General features: G+C 39.9%; 1 protein-coding gene across 1 annotated transcript in view; it reads left to right on the top strand.

The window, feature by feature from the left end:
• Positions 1 to 19,301, top strand: part of LOC135222720 (cortactin-binding protein 2-like) — a 144,048-nt gene that overhangs the window by 107,483 nt on the left and 17,264 nt on the right. Inside the window, 7 exon segments of the mRNA XM_064260926.1 lie at positions 1,159 to 1,244; positions 1,246 to 1,847; positions 4,968 to 5,118; positions 6,715 to 7,000; positions 15,772 to 15,954; positions 15,957 to 16,002; positions 18,906 to 19,077. Coding sequence (XP_064116996.1) covers positions 1,159 to 1,244; positions 1,246 to 1,847; positions 4,968 to 5,118; positions 6,715 to 7,000; positions 15,772 to 15,954; positions 15,957 to 16,002; positions 18,906 to 19,077 — 1,526 coding nt within the window.

Genomic DNA, 19,301 nt, shown 5'->3' with positions numbered 1-19,301 from the left:
AAAGTAGGCTGCTGTTGATGCTAATGATATTGAGTGTGTAAAGCTGTCTTAAAGTTGGTTGAAGATGATATTAGAGAGGTGGTGGTTATTTGCTATTATCTCAATAATAGCTGTGGTAAACATTTCTGTGTCATCAGTCTTTTCCAGTAAAATGTATTTGATGCGGAGTCATGCTGGGTTTTTTTTTATTGATACGTTAGTTTTCATTATGCCTAATACTGTCTGGAATTGAAGGTGATACATATTGTTTGGTGGAATTGCGTGAGAGAGAGAATTATGGGTGGGTTGATTTAATCTTCATGTTTGTATGAGTGGTGTATAGTTTTAGTATCCTTTAGTTTAGTAAACAATTTGTTCCTATGTGGAATTATGGCTATATAGTATTTTTTTCTTAATAATTATTACTATATTTTTTATGGACCTTTATAACAACATGATCTTACATTGTCAGTGATTCAGTTTTGATAACCGTTAACATAGCTTGAAAGAATTTTAGGGTTTTATTCCAATTTTTATTCAGTGTCTGAGTGACTCAATGTAGTGTAAATTGCATGATGTAGTAATGGTTGATATATTTCATTCAGTCCATAGCATGAATGCAGTTTAGCTGCTTATGGGGTAATCTCATGCTTTTGTACTAAATGAGTTCACGTTGAAGTCAAATGTAGTCTGGGTCCTCCTTGTCCTTGGGGTTCTTCTATCCAATTTGAAATCCTCATGATACAAGCCTTTCCTTTGTAACCAGTGTTGTTTACCAAACACACACACACACACACACACACAGAGTTTATAGTAAATTTGTTTCTTTGGTATGTAGATTTTACCCTAGTACATTGTTTAGGTGAAGCTTTTATTAGATGTACTCATAGCATGAATCCACACAGCATTTATATATTATTTATTGTTCATTTATTCAGAAAATAGCCTAGTTCCAGGTAATGAATTTGTATTGTGAGCTTTAAAACACTCCATAATACTTTGCGATGCTTTATAATATGTTTATTTCAGGTTGCAGTGTCATTACTGCCATAGACAATTGAATCGTTGCTTTGTACATAAAATGATTACCAGATTACAGAAATATTTTGATGAATATTGATAATGTAGTCAGTCTGGCATTTTTAGTGTTGTTATACCATGGCTTGTACTTTTTTTCAGGTTCCTCAAACATAGCAGCACCAACCTCACCCAACCTAGCTCCTAAACACCCCAGTCCAAGTAATTCACAAGTTTGTCTCATCCTCTTCTTCCTCTTCTCCAATCCCATCCTCACCTGTATCATCTCCAACCCATCCATCTTCTCCACTACTGCCACCTCTTTCTCCTCCCCCTCCCCCACCCCCTCCACAGTCTGCTAAGATAGATATCGGTGATGGGGGTATTGCATTACCTCCTGTGTCTCCTTTAGCACCTTCACCACATGCTTTTGGCTTTTCGTCAGATCCCTCTTCTGTAGTTACTGCAGCAACGGCAGCTTTACCAAAGTCATCTGCATCACCTTCTGTTTCACCTCCACCTCTACCATCATCATCTCCCCCACCCCTACTCTCATTATCTTCAATGTCATCAGAGGTTCTAACATCAGTGAGTAATAAAATTGTAGCTCCTCTGTCTAGCATAGCCCCAGGTTTTTCTACTGTAACCTCTACACAAACTCAAGATTGTAATCCTACTGCATCCCCGTCTGGTCCGCCTCCACCTCTACCTCTATCTGATCCTCCTATTTTGCTGGCCCCTTTGGATGGTGAAGAATTAGAGCCCCCTCACTCCCCATTAGATGTATCTACACCTCTTACCATGGACGGAATGACTGCCTTACATCTAGCAGCACAAGGGAACAACTGGCAGTAAGTGATTTTTTTATTTAAGGTTTTTCCTTGTAGCTGGTGTGAACTTAATTAAAATATAACACTGTATGAATTAAAATATAACAGTGTATGTTAAAAGAGCTAAAGGGGCTTGATGTTTAGCAGTACACTGATAGGTATCTTGAGGCTAAGATTTGTCTATAGGTCATTGTGGTAATGCAGGTGTAAAGGTTAAGGATACTGGTAACCTATTGTAGGTGTAATGGAAACAAGGAAAATGGGACTGAAAGCATTGGGGTGGAGGTTTGGCAGAAATGTGTGCTACTCACTGAAAAGCCAGTGTTTTTGGTTAATATGATGTTATGTTATTAGTTACCTTGCACAAATTCAGGAATCTTTTTCTTATTCCTTTGACATTTTCAGAAATAATCAGTATTTAGTTTTAGTTTTACTCAAATTCCCCATTTGTGACGTCCCGTCCATGCTTTTTGATGGTATTTTAATGTTGATTGCATTTTCCTCTTCAACAGATGTCTCTTAGCGGTGACACCATTGTTACTGATTCATTAATGTTGACATCCATGCAGCCTCTCTTCTTTTTTTGCACTAACATAGTTTCCTTTTTGACATCCCACTAACCTGTTTTCATTGTTTCTTTCTCTATGCCTGAAGCTGTTTGTTAATTTGATCGTTATTCTTGATGGACTGAATGAATCCTATTTTTGTACATGATTTAAATACTCATCTTTTTATTTAATTATTACCCATTGAGAGTACAGAACTTTGATCCTTCATTTAATATGATTCAACAGTACAGTATACAGTTTCCATAAGTTTTATATCATATTTTATAAGTGACTTTTTGGTGAGCAACTTTCTGTTTCATATATAAATAGCTATACAAGGTTTTTTATTTTGTTCTGTCTGGTTGTATTTACCTCAAATATTGTTCATGGGTTGGATGGGTAACTAGACTGAACTCTCGGGTAAAGATTTTGTAAAATTTTTTTACCAAATTTTTACTTACAATAGCAACAAGTTCGTGAAATTAATATTTTATTGCTGTGTACATCATGTTATAAACAACAGTTCTTGAGAGAGAGAGAGGGAATTTAACTTCCCTTGCATAACCTTGTAGAAAAACAAAAATTTGGTGAATTGCGAGAATGTAATGTTTTTGTGAAAATACTTGAACCAGTCATGGAAGTATCACACCCTTGATAACATTCCAGTACCCTGTCATTCCCATTGATGCCTTACTGTCTCACCCCAACTGTGTTATCAGCTACATCAGTAAACAAGGTTTTGCTCTAAATCTTTAAAATTTCAGGCTCTCGTTTTCAGCTTCGTACATATGCGTATAGTATGTATAGTACAAATAATGAAAATGAGATGTAATTTTTTTTTACAGAATTTAATATTTCACTCAAACCCGTAACTACTTATTGCATTCTCGTGTTCTTCACAAAATCCTATACTCTAGTCTATTCATGTTTCAAAAGGAAATTATCTTCTGGTCATCACCAGTGCTCATGTGCCTCATAGATTCTTAGGGCCCAGAAAATTCCAGTACACTGTAGATAAACTAACAAAGGTAAGGGAAAATAGAGAGACTGATGAAAGATAGAATAGTGTCCATTCCATTGGTTAACAAACATTTGACATGAATGCGCTTTGAACATAAAATATTTCATTCTAGAATTTAGATTTATGAGAATCAGGTTAAAAATTGTGTTTGTTAACCTCCTGTCTTTTCTTTATTATTATGCCCTTGGGTTAGGCAGCCCTTACGTAGTATGTCCCGGAAAGAAGCAAGTGCCATTATAGGATGAATTGCTTGTGTAAGAGAAATATGGGTCAAAATTTAAATTAACTTTGTCTATGAATAAATAAGAGCTTATTGGCAAGCTAGATCAGCCCAAGAAGTCTAGTGCTCTTACCTGCAGGGAAACCAAGATCCAGATCCATTGGATGTGTTCTCATTGCAACTGCTCAGTCAGCTGAGGATCATTATCTTTCAGATTGGGAAGGGGGTGTTTCAAATTTATGAAGACCACTTATATTGGGTAATGATGGGTTTTTAATAACTGTTTTTTCACACTTTAATAATTTATGGTCGGAAAAAGGTGGTACTAGGGAAGCGAAAGTTGAAAAGAAAAAATAAAAAGCGAATAAATCTCGTACTCTCTCGTCAAGAAAGTTCACTTGGTTGTCTTAGTAATCAGTTATTATGTGTTGTTGATAAAAGTCAGTTATATTTCAATTGGTATTGCAGAACTTTAATGTTTATCTTTTTAGTGATATTATCGGGTGTCAAATTTTATTTAGTATTAATGCAAAATCTGTACAAAGTAGTTATAACCTTTAAAGTTTCTTGCCTAGTATGTGTTTAATGAATTGTATACTTTTTTTGGGTGTGACTGATCTGTAACAGGAGCAATCCCAGTTTTTAGCTTTGTATAGTACAAGTTCACAGGTTATCTGGAGGTTTCAGTATGATTAAGAGTAATAATTTCAAAGGCTTTCTACAATTTTCTACAATCAAGTAAGTACTTGATAGGATACTGTACATCCATCGTTTATTGTTTCATGACCTAGAGTTAAGTTGTCTTATTGATCACTGTTCCTTTATCTAGTAACTGATTTTATCTTTTTTATCTTATTTGCTTCTCTGTAGATCAGTGTTCCCAAGTACAGTCAGATAATGGGGCTATGTTGTCAAGTGAGTGTGAATAATTGTTTAAATTACTGTATATCTTATAGAAAATCTGAATTTTAGTCTAGTTCAGTACTACATATATGGTGTTAGGATACTCTTGAAGTATGTGATTTATGTACTGTATGTTGATTCCTCTCCTAATGGCTGACTATGAAAAGACCATATGGTTTCAGAGAAGGGTTAATGTACAAGGTACTATAGTTCATTTGTTTAGGTATCCAAGTTATTAAATGTTAGTGTAGTGTGTTATATAAGGGTTAAGTTGCAAGAGTTATTTTAATGGTACAGTACTCAGACTTGTTGGTTTTATCACATGGCTGTAGATGTGATGCTAGTTATTAGTGTGTTTTAGGGTTATATGAATGGTTTGGGTTACAGGTGATGGTATATTGTTGGGAGGTAATATGTAGCATCCCTAGTAATGGTATGCGGTGTGCCAGGTCGGTGCCGGTGCTCGTGAGATGTGGCGCGAGTGTGGCAGCCGAGGATGATGATGGACGCACGCCCACCTACCTGGCTCTGCTGTATGCCTGTACCCCAGCTGCTGCTGCCCTGCTTAGTTTTCCCCAATCATTAGAACACACTACTAAGGTATGTTCAAACATTCCCATAGTGGGTTTATGGGGTTATCTTTAGCCTTCTGTCTTGTGTGGCACCTGTAGATGGTACCAAAGTTTCTTTGCAGCTTCTATTTGTCCCAGATGCATTGCTGGCTTCTCTGTTCCCATTTGTCTCCTACTAATGGTAACTTTCCAACTACTTTAACTAGACCAAATTTATTTTAATTATATTTTCTTCTCTCATTAGTTAACAAATCACTATACTGAGCTCTACAGAAGCTGTGTGACTGTGATCATTTTAAACTAATTTGTCGTAATAAAGATAATATTTAGATGTACTTGTGTAGTGTTGAATTCTTAAAATTAGTAAGGGTCACTAAGAATTACTGAAAGTCGGTCTACATATTTGTTATAATTCCAGAATCATTTTTTAATAACGAGTGCAAGTTACAAAAGCAATGTGGTTTACATTTATTAATTCCCAATTTTTGTATATATTAGAATAGGATATGTACAAAATATTTATTTTTAAATCCTGCCCTTATGACACAGTAGCTTAAATCTGTTGGAATACAGTGCCTTGCTGTGACACAGTACGGTATATTATATACTTGTTATAATTGATTGGGAGTAAATGAAAAAAAGGCAAGATAGCATTTGGTGTAGATGTGTAAGTACAAAAGAAATGGTTGATTTTCCATCCCTGTACTTGAGTGTTTATAGTTTTATTTGGATCTTGATTACATCAATTCATTTGCTGCCATGGTCTGTGTATTAGTGTACTCTTTACTTTAATTTTTTTTGTGAATTTTCAAATTCAAGACTGAATGTGGTTACATTGTAATTGTCAGAAGATTGGTACTAATATTTTAGCCATATAAAGGGCACAGGAATACTGTGCAATATTCCTATGTTAGAGGAAGGATATTTTTGTTTAATTTTATTAATTTTTAGATGTAGTGTACAGCATTTGCTTCACGTTGCAGCAGAATAAGTCTTCACTTAATATGAAAGTCAGTTATTTTTGGCTTTGCCATCTTCCCAACTATGGTTCTTCAGTCCTCATTCACATCTTTAATGTAGAACTAAGTGATATTACTTGCCTACCTGTAGCTAGGAGTTTTGGTTTATTGAGATAGCTTTTCATTTTGTAACAAGAACCCTTGCCTGACAGCATTTACAATTGCTTAGTTTTTGGGTTTCAGAGCCAAGCAGTAGCAACCCATTGTTGAGCCTTCTTAAGCCTGAAGGTTCATGTACAGTACTTACATACATCCATGATTCAACCCAAACATATTGCATGAAAATTTATGGAGATTGTGTGCAGCATTCCATTTATTTTACAACTATGATGAGTGGGACATTGCTCTGAGAGAAGTAGCCGAATGACCACTAAATTGAAATGAAGCTTAAATGTTTAGAATAGGTAGAAGTGGTAGATTATAACAAAATTAGGTGTGCATAGATTTATGGCAAATGTAAGGCATAGCTGGATATTTTTAGTTTTATTTATATAAGGACCATTCTAGAAATTTTATTGTTCAAAATTGAGTGACTCGAGAGAGAAAAAAGGTTAAGGTATAAAGTGGGCTATAGAAATTTTGATTTTTATATATTTTACTCCTAGGATGGTTGCAACTTCTTACATGCTGCTATAAAATCGGATGAAGTGGAATGTATAGAGGTGCAACATATATTAGCAACAGAATTAGGACCAAATCTGTTGCATCGTCTTGCCGGAGAACCAGACCATCGTGGAAACACCCCACTTTCTTTGGCTTTATCAGCAACCAACTCTCATATGGTGGCTGCCCTGAGTCATGCAGGCCTTGATTTACCAGCCTTACTTAGTCACAACCCCAAGCTTCTAAGTGTGGCATCACCTGCAGCGCTAGCTTTTATATCAAACACAGGTAAATGCTAGTAGTACAGTACAGTATTGTATAGCTATTTGTTCCCCTTTACATGCTAACTTTGTTGTATTTCCATATACATACCTCATCAATTCCATTTCTTTTTTGTTTCAGTACTTTTGACAGAATTCTTTGATTCATTTGAATTAGTGGATAAAATCATTTCTTAACAAGTAACACAGTTGAACATTAGAAAAGAATAAGGTTGACAAAAATAATAGAATGATGAGAGGATCTGGGCTTAAGATCAGGTAGTGACCTAAAGCCTTCAGCATCCTGCACATTTAAGAAGAATAGGTGATGAAAGTGAGAGGATACAGTAAAAGGAGGAATGTTAATGGATACAAGATGGACACAAGAATAAATACAGTCGTCTTTTCATTATGATGCTAGATTTTTCTACATGGAATTCTTTAAAAAAAATCCTTGGCAGTGTCTGTTAACTGAATTGTTAGAGTATGTATACTCTTAATAAAATTATAATCATAGTTACGTATTTAAAGTCAAAGGTTGTTACTGTAATAAATTAATATTCCTATATTTAAATACTAGTAAAAATTTACGAGGAATCCTAATTTTTGTACATGAACTTCCCTGCCAGATATATACTTAGCTATAGTCTCCGACGTTCCGACAGAATTTCAAATCTCGCGGCACACGCGACAGGTAGGTCAGGTGGTCTACCTTACCCGCCGCTGGGTGGCGGGCGTATGAACCAATCTATCTCTCCAGCCAGATTTTTTTCTGTCGCTGAAGTGATAACAACTGTTGTCGTTTCATTCCGATATATTCTTCATTTCTCGCTTGCCTGGAGATTGATTTGGACATTTTGGTGATGTATTCGCTCTATTTTGGCTTGGCATACGCTGATTGTGGACCGTTATTGACTTTGCGCTGGATTTTCCTGTAGAATGTCTGATTTTGATTCTGTTTCCAAAACTCCGGTTTTGTTTTAGAGTATGTTTGACCGATGGATGTAAGGTGAGGTACCGAAAGCTGCGGTTGACCCCTCACACTTTCTGTGTTTAAATGTAGGGGGAATGAATGTTCGTTTAGTAACCCGTGTCAAGAGTGTGAGGTTTTGAACGAAGATGAATATAAGGCTCTTTTTCTTCTTATATTAGGAAACTTGAAAGGGATAGGGTACGTAAAGCTTCTTCAAGGAGTTCGAGCAGGTCGAGAATGAGTGAGAATGAAACTAACATTAATGTAGTTTTAGAACCTTCCTTCCAGGTCTCAGCTCCATGCTCCCCGGCAACCGGAAAGCCGTAGATTCGTCTTCAGAGGCGACGGCCTCATAAGCTTCCTTGTGTTCTAAGGAAGACAAGAATCTTCGTACTGATCAAGGTAAGAGTGTCAGTGATGATAAGTGCAGTGTACCCCAGTGATGTGGAGGGTGCGTCCGACGGCTCCTTAGTGCCTCCAGGCCTAGACCTCTTCCAGACTCCCAGTTCCAGTGGAGGAGGAAAGTCGAAAGCCGCAGGAGGGCTAGGGAGAGCCCCCACCGGTCAAGCGTCCCCTCGGCAGATCCTGAAGTTCGCTCCCAGGCTGCCTTGGATCATAAGAAGAAGAATATTCTTCGTCAGTGTTTTTCGTCATCCTCTTCTCCTTCGCCGAAGCGTGGTTGGAGCTCTAAGGAGGCGTCACGCCCGTTGAAGAGGGGTGCGGAGGCTCCCTTCAGTACGTTAGCGTCCAGCCCAGAAGACTTTTCTGATGTAGCTTCCTTGCAAGCAAAGAAGCCTAGGAGATCCAGTGATCGCCCTCCTTCTCCCGCTCCTCGCGCTGAGCTTGCTTCGGAAGAAGATCCTGGGGGGACTCCTCGAGTGCTAGCGGGCCTACAAGCTCAGATCACAGCCTTGGCGGACTCCTTGGCATCGAGATCGCGTAGAAGGAAGGATTTGTCTCTCCCTATCAAGAGATCGAGGCGCGTTTCGTCGGAAGAGCGCTCTCCTTGTAATCGGCGATCTCCTTCTTTTGAGGATACTTCTACACATCGTAACATTTCACGAGAGGAACACCACTCCCACTCGGAGGTGTCGAGACGCCATTCGTCGGATAGGCGCTCCTTGGACTATGAAGATATTTCCCCAGATCGGATTCCTGCCTCGGGTAGCGAGCTCAGCCCCTTCTGTTTCTCCTTCTCTAGAGTTCGTGCAAGAAGAGAGTCGCTCAGGTCATAGAAGACTTATTTCGTCGTCTCCGTCTCATCTTTCTTCTCCTCGCCTTCTCAGAGAACCTAGGGAATGCCCTTCTGAAAGTAGGCGCAACTTCTCCTTCCGACTACTGTCGTCGGGCGTCGGATAACGTGACTGGTAGGCGCTCATCGCATGGAGTTCGCTCCTCCCCTGTAAGACATCAAGAGTCTAGTAGGAGCCCTGCTCCTGGTAAGCGTCCTCCTTTTAGTAGCTGTTCTCCTGGAGAAAGACGCCTTGATCCTCGTTTGCTTCGTTTCTCCTTTTAGTAGCTGTTTCTCCTGGAGAAAGACGCCCCCCCTTGATTCCTCGTTTGGCTTCGTTCCCTGTAGGCGCTCTTTCGTTCTCGAGACTCCCTACTCCTGATCGGTCTCCTCTTGCTAGAAGTCAAGAACGCCTCAAGCGCCCTGCTTCTGTTAGGCGCTCGGAGCCTTACAGACGTTCTCCCCTTGGTAAGGACCAAGATCTCGCCGAACGCCCTGTTCAGTTTAAGCGCTCGGAGCATAGCAGCCGCTCTCCGCTTCGTAGGCATCAAGAGCCTCTCAAGCGCCCTGCTCCTGATAGGCGCCCTATTTTTAGCAACGTTTCGCCGCTTGGTAGGCGCCAGGATTCCCTAAGCGCCCTGTGACAGATAGGCGCTCGGAGCGCCCTAGTAGACCGCTCTTCCTCACGATCGGTCGCCAGGATTTTAGTAAGGCGCTCTTGTGCTCGTAGGTTTCCCTTACCTAGGGATAGACGTGGTCTTTCTAGGGAAAGGAGTCCTTCCTCTTTTGCTGTTAAGAGTTTGTCTGCATTTAGGAAGATGCGAGTTTAGACAAGAATTTTTCGGATAAGCGTCCTTCTTTTACGACTCGTCGTTCTCCTGTACGCCTCTCTACTTTGGAATCTTCTCCTCATTCAAGACGTTTGTCTCCTTCATCGCACTGATACCCCAGCTAGGAAATCATCTAAGGATTTCTCATAAGGATCCTCATCCTCGTTCTCCTCTTCAAGAAGACCAGGAAGCCTCTGAGGAAGAAACTAATACATCGGCAACAGTTTCTTCGTACAAGAAGCTCACAGAGCTTCTCCTTCAGGAGTTCGGAGAGTCTTTGAGCCCTCCCTACTGCTCCTCCTTCTCCCCACACTCGTTGTTCTCCACAGCGAAAGCAACGAAAGGATCTTCGTGTGTGAGAATGAAACCGACTCTTTCTATGAAGAAAGCACTCAAGAGTTTCGGTTCATGGATGCGTACTAAAGAAGAAGCGGGGAAAACTATGTTTGCCTTCCCTCCGTCGAAGCTTTCAGGACGGACAGGATTTTGGTATGAGACAGGAGAACCCTTGGGACTGGGCCTTCCGTCTTCAGCTGAAGCAGATTTTTCGGCACTAGTAGACGCCACTAGAAGATCAGCTTTGAATTCGGCCAAAACTACGTGGGCAATGAATGAAATAGATCACATTCTAAAAGGCATTTTTAGGAGTCTTGGAAGTTTTCAACTTTCTCGATTGGTCCCTCGGAGTCCTAGCCAAGAAAACTCAAGGACCGGACACGTTTTCTCCGGAGGATTTGAATTGTGTCTTATCCTGTATGGATAAATCGGTGAGGGATGGGGCCAGCGAAATAGCTTCACTGTTTGGAGCAGGGGTCTTGAAGAAAAGATCAGTATTTTGCTCATTTTTTAACAAAGTCTGTCTCACATGCTCAGAGATCGTCTTTGCTTTTTGCCCCTCTCTCTACGCAGCTGTTTCCTAAACACCTGGTTCAAGACATTTCGAAGGCTCTCTTTGCCAAAGCTACGCAGGACCTTCTAGCGCAGTCTGCAAGGAAGCCGCGCCCTACCTTCCAGACTAAGACGAAGAAAGCTAAGCCGACCTCTCAGGAACCCTTTCGAGGGGCTTCTACCTCTAGATCTTCTTCGTTCAGAGGTCGGAAACCAAATAGAAGAGGGAGGACTTTTACGAAGTCAATCAAACCTCCCAAGTAAGACTCAAGTCCTTCAGACAACTGTAGGCACCAGGCTTTTACAGTTTGCAGAAGTCTGGGCCAGAAAGACGCAAGATGCTGGACCCTGTCAATTTTGAGGAAGGGCTATCTCATCCCGTTCTCTTCAAGGCCTCCCTTGACGAATACCCCGAGGGAGTTGACGGCCAGATACAGGGACCCCATCATGAATCAAGCCCTCCGACTAGCGGTAGATCAGATGCTGGAAAAGGAGGCGATCGAACTAGTGGCAGATCATCTTTCGGCAGGCTTTTACAACCGCCTGTTCCTAGTTCCGAAATCCTCAGGGGGATGGAGACCGGTGTTGGATGTAAGCGCCCTGAACTTCTTCGTCGAAAAGAAGAAGTTCACGATGGAGACCACTGCCTCGGTGTTAGCAGCACTCCGTCCAGGGGACTGGATGGTGTCCTTGGACTTACAGGACGCTTACTTCCACGTACCAATCCATCCTTCCTCGAGGAAGTTTCTAAGATTCATGATGGGGGGAAGAATCTTCCAATTCAGGCCCTGTGTGGCCTCTCCACGGCCCCCCAAGTCTTTACGGCCATCATGAGGAATGTGGCACATTGGCTTCACCTAGAAGGGGTGAGGATTTCGCTCTATCTCGACGATTGGCTTATAAGGGCCAAATTCCAGAGATCGTTGTCTGAAGGACTTGAAGAAAACCCTGGATTTGACTTATTCCTTAGGACTTACTCGTCAATCTGCAGAAGTCAAGTCTGATTCCGCTCAAGAGTGCGTTTATCTGGGGATCCAGATGAACTCTCTTGAGTTTTCGGGCTTTTCCGTCACAGGAGAGGATAGCCCGGGGACTCGAAAAAGTAACAACCTTCTTAGGGAAAGAAGTATGCACAGTGAGGGAGTGGATGAGTCTGCTGGGGACACTCTCCTCACTGGAGCAATTTGTTTCCCTAGGAAGGTTTCACCTGAGACCGCTCCAATTCTTTCTTCATCGGAATTGGAGTCGTCCTTCTCAGGATTTGAAGTTCTCCCTGTCAATTTCTCTTCAAATCAAGAAGGAGTTAGCATGGTGGGCGGATCCCAACAAGTTCTCGCAGGGACTGCCTCTTCAATCCCAGAAACCCAGCCTGGTGTTGTTCTCCGATGCGTCGGAAACAGGTTGGGGGGCGACTCTGGGAAACCAAGGAGGTGTCAGGAACCTGGGTGGGGGACCAGTCTTCCTGGAACATCAACAGGAAAGAACTAATAGCCGTGTGGCTTGCTCTGAAGGAGTTCGAGTCAGATGTGACAGGGGCAGTTGTGCAAATAAACTCGGACAACACCACAGCTCTGGCATACATCAGGAAACAGGGGGGACGCATTCCTTCTCTTTGTACGAAACAGCAAGAGATCTTCTTCTGTGGACAGAAGAAAGGGGGATAAAACTTCTCACCAGATTCGTACAGGGAGAAAGGAATGTAAGGGCAGATCTCCTCAGCAGGAAAGATCAGGTCCTTCCCACAGAGTGGACTCTGCACCAAGATGTTTGCAGAGCCTTTGGAAGTTGTGGGGCAGGCCTCTCTTAGACCTGTTTGCAACTTCAAAGAACAAAAGACTGGATCTGTATTGCTCGCCCATCTCGGATCCAGGAGCAATAGGGATAGACGCTCTCCTACTCGATTGGAAAGGACTCGATGTATACGCGTTTCCCCCCTTCCAGATTCTGGGGTTGACTTTAAAAAAGTTCGCAGAGTCAGATTCCGCGAGGATGACTTTGATAGCTCCCTTTTGGCCAGCACAAGATTGGTTCACAGAGGTGCTGGAATGGCTAGTGGATTTTCCAAGATCGCTTCCTCTAAGGAGCGATCTACTCAGACAGCCCCACTTCAACAGGTACCACAAAAACCTCCCCGCTCTCAGTCTGACTGGCTTCAGACTGTCCAGAAACTGGTCAGAGCGAAAGGCTTTTCGTCAGCAGCTGCTAAGGCAATCGCTAGAGCGAGGAGGTCTTCCACCTTACGAGTGTACCAGTCGAAGTGGGATGTCTTCAGAAGATGGTGCAAGAGGAATAATGTTTCCTCTTCCAGTACCTCTGTGAATCAAATTGCAGACTTCTTTTTATTCATAAGACAAGAATGTGGCTTAGTCGTTTCGACGATTAAAGGCTATCGTACTATGTTGGCGAATGTCTTCAGGCACAGGGGCCTCAACTTATCGGAAGATAAGGACCTACAGGACCTTATTAGGTCTTTTGATACAACGAAAATGCAGTCTCCTAAGACACCTAGCTGGAATTTGGATGTAGTCCTTCAATTCCTTGGGTCCTCTAGGTTTGAACCCCCTAATTCAGCCTCATTCAGAGACCTTACCAGGAAGACTCTGTTTTTGATGGCTCTAGCTTCCGCCAGAAGAGTGAGTGAGCTTCAGGCGATTGATGGTAATGTGGGTTTTAAGGAGGACTCTCTCATTTGCTCTTTCCTTCCTGGTTTTCTTGCAAAGAATGAGAACCCATCAAGTCCATGGCCCAAGAACTTCGAGATTCGTGGGTTATCTTCTTTGGTAGGAGAAGAACCCGAGAGAACTCTTTGCCCAGTGAGAATGGTGAAATACTACCTTAGAAGAAAAGAGCAACTGAAAGCCAACCGAGAGGTCCTGTGGTGTTCAGTAAAAGAGCCTACTCGTCCATTGTCGAAGAACGCATTGTCCTTCTTCTTGAGAAGCCTCATCAAAGAAGCACACGGATCCTGCAGAGAAGAACATCTTAGGCTTCTTAAAGTGAAAGCACACGAAGTAAGAGCCATAGCAACTTCTATTGCTTTCAACAAGAATATGTCCGTGCGAAATCTGATGGAGACAACATTCTGGAGATGTCAGTCAGTGTTCGCGAACCACTACTTACGTGATGTGAGAATCACTTACGAAAAATGCTTCGCCTTGGGCCCGTACGTATCTGCGGATTCAGTGCTGGGGCAGGGAGCTGGAAACTCATCTGTTTAGTAGTATAAATTTTTCCCCCTTGTATTTGTTGTTGTTGGTTGCCTTAAAGAGGATGCATGAAGGCATCTCTTTAGGTCGTAATACTAATCTTTAGTAGTTTGGTTAGGTGGTCTGATGAGTGTGGCTCCTTGCAGTAGTAGTGGTTAGGACCTGTTAAGATAGGGACGAACTCCCTTTAACAGGATCCGACTTGGATTCTACCACACAAAGGGATCATATATCCCAGTGGTAGATCCGAGAGTCTTTCAGCATCAGGTCACGTCCTAGCTGTAGCTCTCCAGGCAACGCAGACTCAGAGACAGTATCAATGAAGTCTTCTGTCTGAACAGGTAAGAACCAAGGTTATTTATATCCTACAACATCAGTTGTTTCTTATCTCTCCTTATTACTTTAGCTGTCTCTTACCCTCCACCAAGGGTGCCAATCAGCTAAGTATATATCTGGCAGGGAAGTTCATGTACAAAAATGATATTGTTAAACTACAATAAAGTTTTGTACATACTTACCTGGCAGATATATACGTTTAATGGCCCACCCAGCCTCCCCTCAGGAGACAGGTGAAAGAAAAAAAAATCTGGCTGGAGAGATAGATTGGTTCATACGCCCGCCACCCAGCGGCGGGTAAGGTAGACCACCTGACCTACCTGTCGCGTGTGCCGCGAGATTTGAAATTCTGTCGGAACGTCTGAGACTATAGCTAAGTATATATCTGCCAGGTAAGTATGTACAAAACTTTATTGTAGTTTAACAATATCATTTTTATTACGTTTCTTCTTAAGTCATGAGGGAAATCCATTACGGAGTAGTTTATTAATTAAAAGCTGGATGTTGAATATAAACCTGTCATTCAACCCAGACATCAACAGATAAGCAAAATTGTGAAATTAACACCAAAGTTGATATGAGCAAAATTGTGAAATGAACACTCCAAAGTCAATAATACTTCTTTGGTATACAAGATGAAAACTCTGAAGTCTTAGTGTACCAGAGCCAAAATCCTCTTTTACTATACAGATTTTTGTTTGATACTTCTTATCATTAAAACCAGGTCAATTAGCTCATTGGTCTGGTTAAACTACTACTTGATATGGTAACAATAATATTTAATAGCAATTTGAATATTGAGAAGTGGACCTAATTTTAATACATACATGGAACTAACTTGATTTATCATGGTTTTTTAGTAAGTATTGATAATTTCAAGGATTTATCATGGTTTTTTAGTATGTATTGATAATTTCAAGGATTCGTAAATCTAATATTTGCCTTTCATTCTTTAAACTTTTCTTGGTTGGTGTCGATTTTCAATTGCTAGAGAAAGAGTGAGAGAGACAGAGTGTGTATTTTTTTTTTCTTTCTTTTTTCCTCTCTATCATGAGAATTAACAGCATCTTGTTGGGCAAGGACATGTAACATACAAGCCTCTAGGCAAACTTAAATTTTCTCATTACTATGTAAGAAGGAATTAAAATTGTACCAGTTCTGTTTTCAGGGAATTGCAGAGGCTTTATAGAAATTAAGTTAAATATTTTGTTCCCAGTTCAGTGTTGTTATGATAACTTTTTTATCTGATAGCTGTAATGGTAATAATGACTTATTAATGAGAGTTACATGCAATTATTTTCTGACCGTTGTTAGCAATTTTTTTCTTTATTCCAGACAGGAGTGAATGCACTTGCTCCGTTTGGCTGGAAGGTATAGATATTGACAGGCTTGTTGAAGGGGATCCAGGAACTAGGAGTAATGGAGATGATGGCTTTATCAAAGAAGAAGGGAAGAGTAATTGTCTTTGGGCCATAGGAGCTGTGCGTGTCACTCCTGCGACTCTGTGGCCGGCCTTAGAGGAACGTTGACATCCCTTGCTCGCCATCACTGGGAAGCCTTAGCAAGGTATCAAGGATGTAATGTTTAATGTTGAAAGTAGATGCTTAATGCTAATTTACTTTTGATTTTCCCATTAACCCTCTTACGCCGAAGCGGTAAAAAAAAAATTGTCTCCCATGTGCTGGAGGTGTTTCAGAGTGAGCGCGGAAGCGGAAAAAATATTTTTTTCAAAAAATCACAGCGCGCTTAGTTTTCAAGATTGAGTTCATTATTGGCTCCTTTTTTTGTCATTGGCTGAAGGTTAGTATGCAACCATCAGAAATGAAAAAATTATCATTATCATATATAAATAATGCGACATATGACAGCGACAAAAACGAAATGTCATATATAATTATATTCAAATCGCGGTGTGCGCAAAACGGTTAAAGGTAACAAGTTACTTTTTTTCGTTGTAATGTACACTAAATTGCAATCATTTTGGTATATAAAACATTGTAAAACGATAAAAGCAACACAGAAAATATTATCACAAAATAATGCATGAATTCGTAACGCGCGGACATAAATATTTTTTTCAAAAATTCACCATAAATCTAAATATTGTCCTAGAGACTTCCAATTTCTTTCAAAATGAAGACAAATGATTGAATATTACTATACTGTAAGAGTATTAGCTTACAATTGCAGTTTTCGACCATATCTGACGAGTTAAAGTTGACCGAATGTCGAATTTTTTATATATATATTTTTTATATGCAATTATTTCAGAAATAAGAAAAGCTACAACCTTCAAATATTTTTCGTTTTATTTTACATGAAATTGCGCACATTTTCATATGTAAAACTCTATGAAATGCCTAATATGAAACGGAGCAAATATTCCGAGAATGGTACGTACGCATTTTGGAGATTTGTGGCGGAGAATCCGCGCGCGGAGGGAAGGAAAGATTTTTTTTTAAATTCACCATAAATCTAAATATTTTGCTGGAGACTTTTAATTTGTTTCAAGATGAAGATAAATGACTGAATATTACTAGACTGTAAGAGTTTTAGCTTACAATTGCGTTTTTCGACTATTTCGGTAGAGTCAAAGTTGACTGAACATGGTTTTTTTTTTTTCTATTTCTGTGATTTATATGCAAATATTTCAAAAATGAGAAAAGCTACAACTTCAATTATTTTTTTTGTTGTATTCTACATGAAATTGCGCACATTTTGCTATCTAAAACTTTATGTAACGGCTAATTTAAAATGGTTGCAAACATTACCACAATCGCACGTATGATTTTTTCGGAAGAGTTACCGCGCGGACGTAAAGAAAATGTTATTTTTTTCATAAATTCACCATAAATCGAAATATTGTGCTAGAGACTTCCAATTTGTTGCAAAATGAAGGTAAATGCTTGAATATTACTAGAATATAAGCGTTTTAGCTTACAATTGCGTTTTTTGACCATTTCGGTAGAGTCAAAGTTGACCGAAGGTTGAAATTTTGGCAGTTATTGTTATTATATGAAAAATATCTCAAAACTGATAAAAGCTACAACCATGGGTTGTTTTTAGTTGTATTGTGCATAAAATTTCGCACATTTCCATATATAAAACTTTATATAACGGCTAATTTTAAAATGGTGCAAACATTACCACAATCACATGTATGATTTTTTTCGGAAGAGTTACCGCGCGCGGACGTAAGGAAAAAGTTTTTTCATAAATCACCATAAATCAAAATATTGTGCTAGAGACTTCCAATTAGTTGCAAAATTAAGGTAAATGATTGAATATTACTAAAATATAAGAGTTTTAGCTTACAATTGCGTTTTTCGACCATTTTGGTAGTCAAAGTTGACCGAAGGTTGAAATTTTGGCAATTATCGTTATTTATATGAAAATATCTCAAAACTGATAAAAGTTACAATCATTAGTATTTTATTGTTGTATTCTACATAAAAATGCGCACATTTTCATATATAATACTTCATGTAACGGCTAATTTACAATGGTACAAAAATTATGTCAAAGTGACTAAATAATTTCCGAGATGTGTCACAGATACTTTTTAGTGCGGCAAGAAAGAAATTCGCGCTTGCGCGCCTGCGTAACGATTGTAAACAAAACAACACCTTGATCCGTGAACTCCCAGCATCCCCCAAGGCGCGTGATTCAAAAGTTTTAGGCTGGTAGGCCTATAAGTATTTTTCCACTAATTTTTAAAAAAACTTTTGTAAGTCGATGTAAAATATGTCCAGTCGGCACACGGGAGACAAAAAATGTCGACGTAAAATGCGTCCAGTCGGCGTAAGAGGGTTAATATAAGCTAATAAGAAAATGTTCATACAAAAATTAATAAAGTGAAACATGATTTTCTAAACTTTTGCTGTAGTAGACTGCCATAACATTAATGTTTTATAGATCAAAAGTGTCCAAAACATTTTAAATCTTAATGGACCAGGTAATAAATCAGTATGCAGCAACCCAGGCCAGCAAAACTGAGGTCAGCCAATTTAAGAAAAATAACCTCAATGTAAAGAGGAAGATATACAAATGCACATGGTGTAAAAAAAATTTTCTATTTTTTTAAATTACCCTTCCTTCCACTAGAAGTTGACAATGGCTACTTACAACCCTTTGTCGAGCCTCTTTTTCAATACAATCGTAAATTTTACGAAGTTATGTGATTTTTCTGATAAATAAATGAAGTCAAGATCCCATCTAAGCCCTGAGCTGCCGAGTCTCTTATTAGTCAGTCAAAAAGTTGCCATTAGTGAATTTATGGGCTATAGAAGTAATAGCATCTCTTTCACGCCTGATTCCCCCAAATCGACAGCACGTAATATTAGTGTTACAAGTCACTCCGTCCACCACCCAAATCCTGTTATTGCTGCTCGTAAGCATATCCGTCCACTAAGGATTAAGTGAGTATATTATATAAATTGCAGGGTAACAATATCTCCTTTTCATTCCAGGACTCAAGGTTATGGGCAGAACTCAACTGGCAGTTGTCGTCGTAACGCTCAACCTCGGGGGGAGAGAAGGCGATCAGACCCATTGCAAGAAGTTGAAGTGAGCGCATCATTCCTGGGGCTTAACAAGTCTGCTATCAGTCATTTTTCAATTGGGCACCACAAGTGGAGTAGAGTGAGTTGAACAAGATGTATTTTTAGAAAAATAAGTTCACTTGAGATATTGTGTGCCATTAATACTTTACATAATGCATTTAACCCCTCCAATGATCAACTTAAAAATAACCCCTCCAATGATCAACTTAAAAATTATGGGAATGCACTGGGAGTTTAAGTGAAACACATTTAATGAGATTATCCAGGGGAATGTGTGAAAGTTTTTTTAATGTTAACCCGCAA

This window comes from Macrobrachium nipponense, chromosome 8, assembly GCF_015104395.2.
Source record: "Macrobrachium nipponense isolate FS-2020 chromosome 8, ASM1510439v2, whole genome shotgun sequence".
Taxonomy (NCBI): Eukaryota; Metazoa; Arthropoda; class Malacostraca; order Decapoda; family Palaemonidae; genus Macrobrachium; species Macrobrachium nipponense.
Note: the sequence above shows the minus strand (reverse complement) of the source record. Positions and strands in the feature narration are given on the sequence as shown.